At 43.1% G+C, this 12800-nt stretch overlaps 1 protein-coding gene across 2 annotated transcripts in view; it reads right to left on the bottom strand.

Moving 5' to 3' along the window:
* Positions 1-12800, bottom strand: part of fam171a1 (family with sequence similarity 171 member A1) — a 187485-nt gene that overhangs the window by 59023 nt on the left and 115662 nt on the right. Inside the window, exon 2 of one of the 2 annotated variants that reach the window (XM_068006790.1) lies at positions 5802-6029. The exons of the other annotated variant lie outside the window; for it this stretch is intronic. Coding sequence (XP_067862891.1) covers positions 5802-6029 — 228 coding nt within the window. The remainder of the gene's footprint in view (positions 1-5801; positions 6030-12800) is intronic. 2 annotated transcript variants of the gene reach the window in all.

The following is a 12800-nucleotide window of genomic DNA, read 5'->3' as shown; positions in this document are numbered from 1 at the left end:
TGTTGTTGTTCCAAGAACCTGCTGGTTACAGTGCATTTTTTACACCAATAAGTTGCATCAAATATTAAGGGATTTATGTTATTTGACATCAGAGCAGAAAACTTCTGTGGTCTATTACAGGTGTCTTATAATATTTGATTCCAATGCATAGTGTTTCATATTTTTTTAAAAACTTGCTGCTTCTTTTTATAGGTAAGATGCAAAGAATAGGGTATATTTGTTGAATTTGTGGAGGGAATTTGGGGGTGGTAGTGATGATTGTCGGTAAATTTGCTGGATGTTGCAGATATCAGGCATGAGTCACTGTTAATATTGAAGGCAAGATTCTTAAATGCAGATGCCAGGGCACAATATGGATTTCTTTTGACATTGAGAATTCCTTGAAAAATAACTGTAGTTTGTACAGCACAATGGAGAAAAGGTACAGTACCTTCAGGCACCGAAGTATCATGATTCCTCTAAGAAACTTTTATTGACAGTTCTGTGCTAGAGTTTTTAATTAATTCTTACCTATCTGAAAACAAAAACAACATAAAACTGGTCCTCAAGTATATTTGGCAGAGCAAGAGAGAAGCAAAGAAATGTTTCCAATTTCTGTTACAACTCTATTATGAAACTGCCCTACAGATGAAAGCACAGCATACAACACCATACAGCTAAACAAAGGCAATTTTACAACACCAAGTTATAGTCCAGCAATTTTATTTTAAATTCACAAGCTTTCGGAGATTTTCTCCTTCCTCAGGTAAATGTTTCAAGATCTCCTTGAAGCCTACGCATTTACGTATAAATGCGTAGGCTTCAAGGAGATCTTGAAACATTTACCTGAGGAAGGAGAAAATCTCCGAAAGCTTGTGAATTTAAAATAAAATTGCTGGACTATAACTTGGTGTTGTAAAATTGTTTACAATTGTCAACCCCAGTCCATCACCGGCATCTCCACATCTAAACAAAGGCAGCATCGATACCATGTCCTGAGGCAGAAATAAAAACAACCCTTCTGTTTACTAATGTTAACCTAATTTGCACTTGCCTTTCCCTTTACATTACAATTCTGGTTATCAAAACAAAGATTGAGTAAAGCTAAATCAAATTAACCCAAGGCATTCAAGGCCAAGTTCATAATACAAGTAACATGGGTGAATCAAATGATATGCTTCTCGCCAAACCCATTAGCAATTGCCTGTTCTTGCACCAAATTTGCTATAGTTTGTACACTAATTACTAACTTTTAAACACAGATTGCTGAATGTTCTCTTCAGCTGAGACTATACAGTAGCTCCTTCCAATGGGAGAAAGAGAAGCAACAATCCTTCTCAATATATGAAGTATAGCAGCCAAAGAAAATGAATGCCTCAGAAATATGCTACACTAACCAGGCAATGCTAAAATTTGACTTTCACAATGGGATTTACAGCATATTCTAAAAGTCCTTTCAATAGAACAGTTTAAAAAGGAAAGCAAGCCTGGATATCTGTGCACGTCATTCATCTCTTAGTGCAATTGCCAAGCATCGAGTTGAATCAGTGCTAATATTCCAACTGGAAAGTCCTTGGCAATTGCTATTTTAAGTATTTTTTTCCATTCATTCATGGGATGTGGGCGTCACTGGCAAGGCCAGCATTTATTGCCCATCCCTAATTGCCCTTGAGAAGGTGGTGGTGAGCCGCCTTCTTGAACTGCTGCAGTCCATGTGGTGAAGGTTCTCCCACAGTTCTGTAGGTAGGGAGTTCCAGGATTTTGACCCAGCGACGATGAAGGAACGGTGATATATTTCCAAGTCGGGATGGTGTGTGACTTGGAGGGGAAAGTGAAGGTGGTGTTATTCCCACGTGCCTGCTGCCCTTGTCCTTCTAGGTGGTAGAGGTTGCGGGTTTGGGACGTGCTGTCGAAGAAGCCTTTGCTGCTGTGCATCCTGTGGATGGTACACACTGCAGCCACGGTGCGCCGGTGAAGGAAGTGAATGTTTAGGGTGGTGGATGGGGTGCCAATCAAGCGGGTTGCTTTGTCCTGGATGGTGTCGAGCTTCTTGAGTGTTGTTGGAGCTGCACTCATCCAGGCAAGTGGAGAGTATTCCATCACACTCCTGACCTGTGCCTTGTAGATAGTGGAAAGGCTTTGGGGAGTCAGGAGGTGAGTCACTCACAGCAGAATACCCAGCCTCTGACCTGCTCTTGTAGCCACAGAATTTATGTGGCTGATCCAGTTATGTTTCTGGTCAACGGTGACCCCCAGGATGTTGATGGTGGGGGATTCGGCGATGGTAATGCCGTTGAATGTCAAGTGGAGGTGGTTAGACTCTCTCTTGTTGGAGATGATCATTGCCTGGCACTTGTCTGGCGTGAATGTTACTTGCCACTCATCAACCCAAGCCTGGATGTTGTCCAGGTCTTGCTGCAGCGGGCATGGATTACTTCATTATCTGAGGGGTTGCGAATGGAACTGAACACTGTGCAATCATCGGAGAACATCCCCATTTCTGACCTTATGATGGAGGGAAGGTCATTGATGAAGCAGCTGAAGATGGTTGGGCCTAGGACACTGCCCTGAGGAACTCCAGCAGCAATGTCCTGGGGCTGAGATGATTGGCCTCCAACAACCACTACCATCTTCCTTTGTGCTAGGTATGACTCCAGCCACTGGAGAGATTGCGCCCTGATTACCACTGACTTTAATTTTACTAGGGCTCCTTGGTGCCACACTCTGTCAAATGCTGCCTTGATGTCAAGGGCAGTCACTCTCATCTCACCTCTGGAATTCAGCTCTTTTGTCCATGTTTGGATCAAGGCTGTAATGAGGTCTGGAGCCGAGTGGTCCTGGCGGAACCCAAACTGAGCATCAGTGAGCAGGTTATTGGTGAGTAAGTGCTGCTTGATAGCACTATCGACGACACCTTCCATCACTTTGCTGATGATTGAGAGTAGACCGATGGGGCGGTAATTGGCCAGATTGGATTTGTCCTTCTTTTTGTTGACAGGACATACCTGGGCAATTTTCCACATTGTCGGATAGATACCAGTGTTGTAACTCTACTGGAACAGTTTGGCTCAGAGGCACGGCTAGTTCTGGAGCACAAGTCTTCAGCACAACAGCTGGGATGTTCTCGGGCCCATAGCCTTTGCTGTATCCAGTGCACTCAGCTGTTTCTTGATATTACGTGGAGTGAATCTAATTGGCTGAAGACTGGCTTCTGTGATGGTGGGGATATTGGGAGGAGGCCGAGATGGATCATCTACTCGGCACTTCTGGCTGAAGATGGTTGCAAACGCTTCAGCCTTGTCTTTTGCACTCACGTGCTGGGCTCCGCCATCATTGAGGATGGGGATGTTTGCAGAGCCTCCTCCACCCGTTAGTTGTTTAATTGTCCACCACCATTCATGACTGGATGTGGCAGGACTGCAGAGCTTTGATCTGATCCGTTGGTTGTGGAATCGCTTAGCTCTGTCTATAGCATGTTGCTTCTGCTGTTTAGCATGCATGTAGTCCTGTGTTGTAGCTTCACCAAGTTGGCAGCTCATTTTTAGGTATGCCTGGTGCTGCTCCTGGCATGCTCTTCTACACTCCTCATTGAACCAGGGTGGATCCCCTGGCTTGTTGGTAATTGTAGAGTGAGGAATATGCCGGGCCATGAGGTTACAGATTGTGCTGGAATACAATTCTGCTCCTGCTGATGGCCCACAGTGCCTCATGGATGCCCAGTTTTGAGCTGCTAGATCTGTTCTGAATCCAACCCATTTAGCACGGTGATAGGACACCATCAAACGTGTTGAGTGGCACTTAGTGTGAAGACGGGACGTCGTCTCCACGAGGACTGTGCGGTGGTCACTCCTACCAATACTGTCATGGACAGATGCATCTGCGACAGGTAGATTAGTGAGAACGAGGTCAAGTAGGTTTTTCCCTCGTGTTGGTTCGCTCACCACCTGCCGCAGGCCCAGTCCGGCAGCTATGTCCTCCACGAGTTGGCCAGCTCGGTCAGTAGTGGTGCTACCGAGCCACTCTTGGTGATGGATATTGAAGTCCCCCACCCAGAGTACATTCTGTGCCCTTGCTACCCTCAGTGCTTCCTCCAAGTGGTGCTCAACATGGAGGAGGACTGATTCATCAGCTGAGGGAGGGCGGTAGGTGGTAATCAGCAGGAGGTTTCCTGCCCATGTTTGACCTGATGCCATGAGATTTTGTGGGGTCCGGAGTCAATGTTGAGGACTCCCAGGGCCACTCCCTCCTGACTGTATATCACTGTACCGCCACCTCTGGTGGGTCTGTCCTGCCCCATCTCAAAAAGATTGCTAGCATAGTATCAATTCTGCAACATTACCTTAAAAACATAATTTTAAAGTGTCAATTCAGATTGTCAATGACAAATCAATCCGATTTTCAGCCAGTTTAAAAATGAGTGACTTAAAAATTACAGTCAGAAAATTCTATCGATTTCCTGCCATAACTTTGGTGGGAAACTGATGGACCCTGAGGAAAACACAGACACATGGTTGCACCAGACCTCTGCCATTTCCATGGAATTTCCTCACCACCTTGTAAGAAGCAGAACTTCCCTCTGTTCCTTACAGGCAAGGGGTGTAGCCAGGGATGTGGTCTACCAGGACAGACGTTCCCACTCCTGACTCTGCCGTCATTTGTCTGGCAGCTGGTACGCTGGTGAGTAGAGAAGTAATAGTCTCCACATGGGCTTACGAGGATCTCACCGGTGGGGTCCAGGCCAGGCAAGCTGCCTTGGTCCCCGCAGGTTCTGAATTAAAACAAAAATATACAAACGTAAACGGACTGGCCTCCTTACTGAGAGATGGGCTTGGGTAAGACTTTCCATTGGCGGGCAGGTGCTGAAGTTTCCGGCTTTCATGGGCCAGATGGGTGCTGGATGTGCACCCAAACTGGTGCATGCCTCTGCATGGCTCATGCAAATGAGGTGCTTTCCCACAGATTCTGCGAACTCCAGTCGGGTCATAACTGGAGCGCACCGTTGGGATCGTGACCATAGGAATTTCAGGGCCCATGCCTTTTGTTTGCAATAGTAAAAGCCAATTTGCATTACCTTCTTGGTACATTTTATTTCAGAACAGCTCCATATTCAATACAAAACTATATTAGTAATCACCACGTAAACACAATTAAATAAACTGCATTCAAACAATTCATTACTATTCCGATTTTAGGACAAGATTAATTGAAACTTCACAATAGGCATGCCAAGTGTTCTTATGATCACACTTCTCCACGCAGCCACTTTAAGAAATTACTTCCTGCATATCATTATTGCAAGTGCATTGAGAGTTGTGCGAAAACAGATGTTCAAAGCTTGCATTTATTATCCTTGACAAGGGCAGTGATATTAAATTGCACAGAGATCATTGTGGCTACAGAACCCAATAAAGCTGTACTGAGATTATTAAAATTTAAAAATAGTGGTAAATTTTAAATCAACAACCATATCAAAGGCACATTTCCCTTAAACTAAAATCAGGCTAAGAGGACCACAATTCCTTTCCTTTCCATTTTCAAATGCACTGCCCACTGTCTGGCCTATTCAGAGTCCATTATGTGTGCAAGTATTTGGAAATTGTCTAAGTGTTGCGAGAACGCATCAGATTTCATGATGTTTGCATCTATATCATGCACGGAGTGAGAAGTATGGGAGAATAGCAGCCACCTCCTTTTAATAATGCAGTATCCCTCCCCTTATCCATAAAGCCCCTTCCCCTTTTGATTTTTTTCCTGTTCCCAAAGTCGGAAACCTGAAAACAAGAAGCTTTTACAATTGTAAAGAGTAATAACATCAAACTCACAGGGCAGTTTGGTGGCTAGCCATGGTGAGGAGTTTGGCATGTAATCACTTTTTGATGCAGCAATAAGCAGTTGAGCTCCAAGCGTGTAGTGAAACGTGATGAAGGCTACCCCATCTGCTCCTGAATATCCTGAGGCAAATGAGGTCTGGTTGGTAAAAATCTCAATGAAGGCTTTACCCAAAGGCTGATGTGTACTGGAATCACTCACATGGACTTTTAACGTCACCTCTGGAAAGAAAACAGGAGGATACAGTAAGAAAGCACTGATCAGCCAGAAATCTAGATTGAAAAGTATTTTTGTATTTATTGCAAAACATTAATTACCCACTTGAACGTATAAAGTGTACTACTTGTACCTGCTTATTATGATGCTGCAGAAAGTTGTGTAACACAACATAACATGTGAGACAGCGATTAATGTGTTTCAAAAAAAGTTGTAGCAATAAAACATTATGTGTAACTCTAAAGCAAGAGGCAATAATAATACACCTATCACAGCAGAAAGTTTAAACAATATTGATATATTCAAAGGCACAATATCCCTGCACTTTACATTCTGTCAATCCACTGCTATTTCTTGCCAGTTTTTGGAATGGCCACTCTGAATTGGTGGTCAGTCGCTTTGTCCAGTCATGCTACAATGCTTGTGCATGGCAGACAGCAAAAGGCAGAAATCTGCAGCTAAGGCACATTGCATCAAGTGCAGCAAGTTCTATTTTCAACTATTTTCTGTCTCGTTCTGTTTCTTTAAGCCATTGGTCTTTCTGCCTGGGGTCCAGCAGACTTAAATTTGGACTTAGCAGTTGTACCCTTCTTGTAGATAGTTTTGATGCCTGTTTTCCACATTTCTGCGATTAATGGAATATGTGGGAAAAAGACTTTCTTTTCCACAGAAGTTTGAGTTTTCAGTTTCATTAAATGTGATTTCATTGCATGTACTTTCCAGGTGTGCATTTCTTTTTTAATGTGATTTCTTGTGCCCTTCTGGGTGGCAGATGTTCGCGCTATGGAACACTTGATATCCAGCATAAAGTTCAACACTCAGGTCAGGCACAGCGTGGATCAGATTCCGGGTAAAGCTCTTTTCTTGCATTGACCAAACTTTATCTCAACCCAAAAAGACTGCCCTCCACTGTGCAACAGTATAACCATTCAATTTCACACTTGTGAATTTTGTGTTATTCAGAAGGAAGGGAAAGAAAAATCAAAGTGAAAGAACAAACTTGCATTTATGAAGTACCTTTCATGACTTCAGGGCATCCCAAAGTGCTTCACAGCTAATTAAGTACCTTTGAAGAGTACTCACTGTTTTAATATAGGACACTACATTAGTGCTGAACTATGCAATATTTTTGTGCTGTGGACTCACACCCAGAGTATATATCTACCACGTGACCTTATATGTACTGTGACTTACATATGTGTACTTTGCAGGCTGATATTAAAAGATTTTTCAAAATTAATTTCACATTGGCTATCGGGAGGAAAAAAAAATCTTCATCCATCAGCTAGGGATGATTTTCAAACCAGGTTCCAAAGCTGAGAGATGATACCTAACTCCAACTTATTGTGCAGATTTAAAGCGTCAAAAGGGTGCTTATTATGAATATTATGGTTCAGGAAAGGAATTAAATTAACTCTATTACCAATTTATTGTATGCTACTGTTCAAATGATCACAAATGGCTTTTTAAAAAAAAATTATAGCAAGACAGCCTCCTGGTATTTTCAATAAACATGGCACTTTTAGAATTACTTGAAAATTTTCTGAACCAGGCATTTTTTTTGACTCCAGAAATCATACAACAAATGAACAAACAAAACCGTCTTTCCTGAGCTCTATTACTGATAATTGTAACTGAGTCTTGGATACCAAAAATCTCAAGTTTGTTTCTTACTCTGTGCTGAAACAGCTGAAGTTCTACAATAAACTTCAGGACTCCAGGGTGAGGCGAAGCAATTTACATTTGCTCCTCCTCCTGACTGCTATCCAGTAACCCCTGGTGGAAAATGTCAACTCTAGATGTCTGTTGAGCACAGCATTAGGCTCAGCTACAAAATCCACCCCCATAAATGGTCAAATGACCTGGAAATGTTCATTATCAAGGCTCACACATGAATAATGTCCTCTTGGATGAGATATAGTGGGGTGAACAGCAAGGCCTCAATTCATAGAGTAGAAGGAAGAAAATTGGAGGGCGGTGGGGGGAACACCATCCTTCCTACTTACTACCCATCCCGAGTATTGTCTCCATATTTACGGAATTATTTTCTACTTGCTATAACTCTGTTAAAATCATCCAGCAAGCAGGTAAGCAGAAATGTGTCAAATGGAGGCAAATATTAAGGTAGTTGAATACAATACAAATATTCCTTGCTAAAAGTACGATTTAAGAACCACAGCAAATAATTTCAAATATTTGTGCCCATCATCTACACTGAACTCATTAACTTCCATGTGACTGCACTGAAGTACCATAACACTGCATCACAGAGCATGCAAAAACCTCCTAAAGGGAGATGGCTCCTCAATACAACTACATTGTCTTAAGATTATAAAAACTTAAATAAATAGGCAAAAATCAATGAACATGTTGCACAAATGAGACACAAGAGGACTCAACCTTATGCCAAAAAATAAGCCACCACCTCACTACAGTCACTTTGTAGCACAGTTTTGGGTAAACTATCAGGTCCTGTAGTGTCCAACTTTTGCCCTTGTGGGTCACAGTATGTACCATGGAGCTTCAGGGACCACACAAAGTTTAAGTCCAGGTTCCAATTAAGTTACATATAACTCAAGTTGGTGGTACTAACAGATTTAGGTGTTCCGATGTATCCACCAATGAGGCAACAGTGCTAAACATAGTCCTTTCTAAAAACACCAGGTCCATGAAATCCAAATAAGACAAATCAGTCAATAAAAATTAAAAACATAAATAGGATAGAGCTGCCTGGCCTGTGAGCAACAGATTGCCAGGACTCAGGGGCGTAGTGTGGACATCCCTGCAGCAGTATATTTTCTATGTAATTTTGGATGCATTTGTTTATTCGTGAGAAAGCCAGAGAGAATCTCTTGCATCCTGTCAACTCAATGCAAAGTGAGAGAAGACACAACGGGGATTTTGGCAAGGAAGGCGCTGAATGATTACTCATCTTTGGTAACTTTAATCTGCATCTTACCTCAACTTGACAATTTTCTCATATTTCTCTGACCTGCTTTCTTTCCTTAACCTCACCCTCCACAGAGATTCTTTTGGACGCACAAGACCTTGCCACATCTGAGCTGACCATCACAAACAAGGCCAACTCCGATTACTTCTTCATCTCTTTTGCTGTACACATCCCCAGCCCATCTCTATCTGCCCCACACATATTTTTAGCCTGGCAGGGGGGTGGGGGGGGGGGGGAACCACCTTTATCTCCAGCAGCCTCTCCAACTTTCTCTCCTCTAGCCAGTCTCCACACTGGCATCAGTGCTTCCACTGCTTTGCTCAATATGTGACTTGCCTCCATCTTTGATACCTTTATCCCCACCACTGCCCAGAGGTCTCCAACACTCATTGCTCCCTTAGTGTAACAGGATCAGTGGTCTCAAGTCTACAAGTTGGAGACTAGAGCACACAGAGTGTAAAACTGGCCTGACAGTCACTGCCACATCTGGTTGACCGCCTCAAATGATAATGCCAAACCTCATTACTCAACCATCATCCTTGAAGGAAAAGACAACCATAATCTCATCTTTGCCATCACTAGCAATGCTTCCCTCTCCCCACCCCCGGTTATAGATGTGAAGAGCTCATGGACGACTTTATTTTTAAAATCAAGGCCATCCACTCAGCCACCTTTGCCTCTTGTACCACCGACACCACCCCACCACCCCCACTTCCGACACCAGTTATTTATTTGGGTTTTTATGCTAGATATTTTTCTTGGGTCCAGCATCACAAACCACTCCAGTAAACAAGCCATTACTTGCCGAATATCTGCGTAAATGTAGGAGCCCAGGAGTCAAGCAGATCAGAGAATCTTAGTCAGTGTCCTCGGGCTTACTGGATATACCACATATCCTCATTAGATTTCTTTAATTATAGAAGCCGAAAGAACCAACACTCAGACGATGGCTTATACTAAAGAGGGAGAGAGAAGATGAGTTTAGGGAAGGAGTTCCAGAGAGTAGGGCCGATGCAGCTGAAAGCTTTGCTTCCAATAGTAGGATAAAGAGAGGGGATGCATAAAAGGCCAGAGTCAGAGGACTGAGTGCGGCAGGAGGAGATACAAGGCTGGAAGAGGTTGCAGAATGGGGGGTAGGGGGGTAGGGGGGTGGGTGGGCGGGCGGGCGGAGAAAAAAGATTCAAACACAAGGATGAAGCTTTTAAATTCGATGCATTAGGGGACTGGGAGTCAATGTAGGTTAGCAAAGACAGGGGTGATAGGCCAGCAGGGCAGGATAACCAATGCCATCTGCTGTCTTCCGAAACTACTTTGTCCTGCATCCTTCTCCCTGCCTTTAAAAAAAAACCCTCCCTTCAATTGCATAGTCAGGCTCCCCAAACTTGTGTAGGACAGGATATCTAATGGTAGTTATGCTTGCTCCCCACTCCCATCCCCTCTATCGAGACCTATCCTCCAGCCATAACTGCTCTCTAGAACTTTCTTCCAAAACTACTTTGTCCTGCATCCTTCTCCGTGCCTTTAAATAAAACCTCTCCTTCAATCATGTAATCAGTTTCCTCCCGCTGAACTCCTTAGTTTTGTTTGGCTTCTGCCAACCCTCTCCCCGCACTAGTAGAGCGCATTGTTAAACGAGGAAAACTATATAAGTTGTTGACTTAAATATATGCCGTTTCTTAAAAACCCACAGAAGACACACTGGGCCACCCCAGTGTCATCAAACCAAAAAAAAATCTAACAATGGCGCCCCCTTTTTAGAGGGGCACAACTAATAGATACCCAAATCATTAAATAATAACATTGCCACCCATGTTCACTATAGGTTATGGAAGGCCTCAAGTGTACTAGTGGACATTGTGTGCTCTTTCTCCAGGGCCACCGTCATAAATTATCCCTGTTCCTCCAATTCATCAGTAGCATTCCCATCTCATCTGCTCAATACATTGCAAATAGATTTTAGCAGCGATTAGTGATAAAACTGGTGATGCCATGGCAACATTTTGTTCTTGGAATATGGAAATGTGAATGTCAAAAGCCTCACCGACAGCACATATAACCAGGGCGGCTCCACTCAACCTACTCTTTGGATTCGATATGCTGAGGCCAGATTATACCTTGGGGTATTATTATAACCATAGCAACATAAAGATTAATTATCACAAACTACAGCAGGAGCTGTAATAGGAGCTGCAAGAAGACAGATTGCCATCACAACAAAGGGAAAGTCTGCAAAGAGAAATACTGAGCAAAGAAAAACTGATAGTGGGGTAATATACATTGCAACTGAGGCTCTGAAGATGCAGTACCCTCAGAGAGAAAAAATCCGGACCCAGTAATGCCCATAGAATCATAGAAAGTTACGGCACAGAAGGAGGACATTTGGCCCATCTTGTCCATGCTGGCCGAAAACGAGCTATCCAGCTTAATCCCACTTTCCAGCACTTGGTCCGCAGCCCTGTAGGTTACAGCACTTCAAGTGCGTATCCAAGCACATTTTAAATGAGTTGAGGGTTTCTGCCTCTACCACCCTTTCAGGCAGTGAGTTCCAGACCCCCACCACCCTCTGGGTGAAAAAAATTCTCCTCAGCTCCCCTCTAATCCTTACGTTAAATCTATGCACCCTGGCCCAACCAGGGTTTGAAAAAAAAATGCAAGCTTGGGAGTCAGTGCAGTAAAACCTTGCAATATTACTGATGGCAAAACACTGCTGACTTTGCATAAATGAGCAGCAACATCAGCTGAAAAGGCCACTCCACCAATGCCACAGAAAGCTTTACAGAATTTTAAAAAAATCTCAGCCACCCTTGTACCAGCATCCAATTTGTAAATACTGAAGAGTTGACCACCAATCAGCAGCAAACTCCCCAGCCACCAAAGTCCAGTGAGCAGCCCTCTCTAGTACAGATTTGCAGAACTCGAACCGATGAAGCATGATTGAACCACCAACAATTGTTTTAGATGGGCGTAAGACCGACACACCCCCAAGTAGGAATAAAATGGGAAACCAAAATTCTTCCCCAATGGCTTAGTTGGTAAATACACCATCTGCTGTGGCACTGAGCTTATAACAACAGGAAGGTCCCAGGTTTGATCCCCCCATCTGTGTTATTAGCTGTCAGTAGGGCATTACATTGTTTTCCAAGCCCAGAGGCACTGAAGCCAAACAATTTAAATTTTGCCTCCCTCTTCTTGAGATCCTCCCTCACCACCTGTGCCACACATTATTCTCCATTACAGAGCCTGTTTCTAGCTGCTTTTAGCATTTGTGAAAACAGCCTGTGATAGTTCATGTTCCAATTTTCCTTTTCTCCTGGAGGGAGACTGCCTGGACTATACTTAATGCCCTCTTTGGTTGAGACACAAGATCTCAAACTTGCCATTTGTAGAATCATGGGGCAAATCTATTCTGTGCAACAGTACATTCCTGCACCAAAACCAAAATGATTTATGAAGCTTTGAACAATGTAGTTTCATTGCATAGGACCTCAAAGCAAATCCACTACCCTGATAGGCCCAAGCAGGACGACAAAAATGTACTCAATTTTATCACAGAATAATGTATAAAACAAATATCAAAAGTGAGGGTCATGTAAGTATTTTCTATTTAATGTATTATATGGTTCAGAAATACATTACAAGATACAAAATCATCTGAAAGGACAGGGCAATTAACACCTCCTAAGCCTGCATAATTTAGCTGAATTATAAGCACTGTACAATTGACAGAGGTGAACACAACTAGCAACAAAATACAATAAATAAAATGCTGTTGCAAGCAGCATGCAAATCTGCCAAATCCTATTCTACGTCCTATGGGAATATTAGG

The sequence above is a fragment of the Heptranchias perlo genome, chromosome 2 (genome assembly GCF_035084215.1).
Source record: "Heptranchias perlo isolate sHepPer1 chromosome 2, sHepPer1.hap1, whole genome shotgun sequence".
Taxonomy (NCBI): Eukaryota; Metazoa; Chordata; class Chondrichthyes; order Hexanchiformes; family Hexanchidae; genus Heptranchias; species Heptranchias perlo.
The sequence above is the reverse complement of the archived record's forward strand: the minus strand, read 5'-3'. Positions and strand labels throughout refer to the sequence as shown.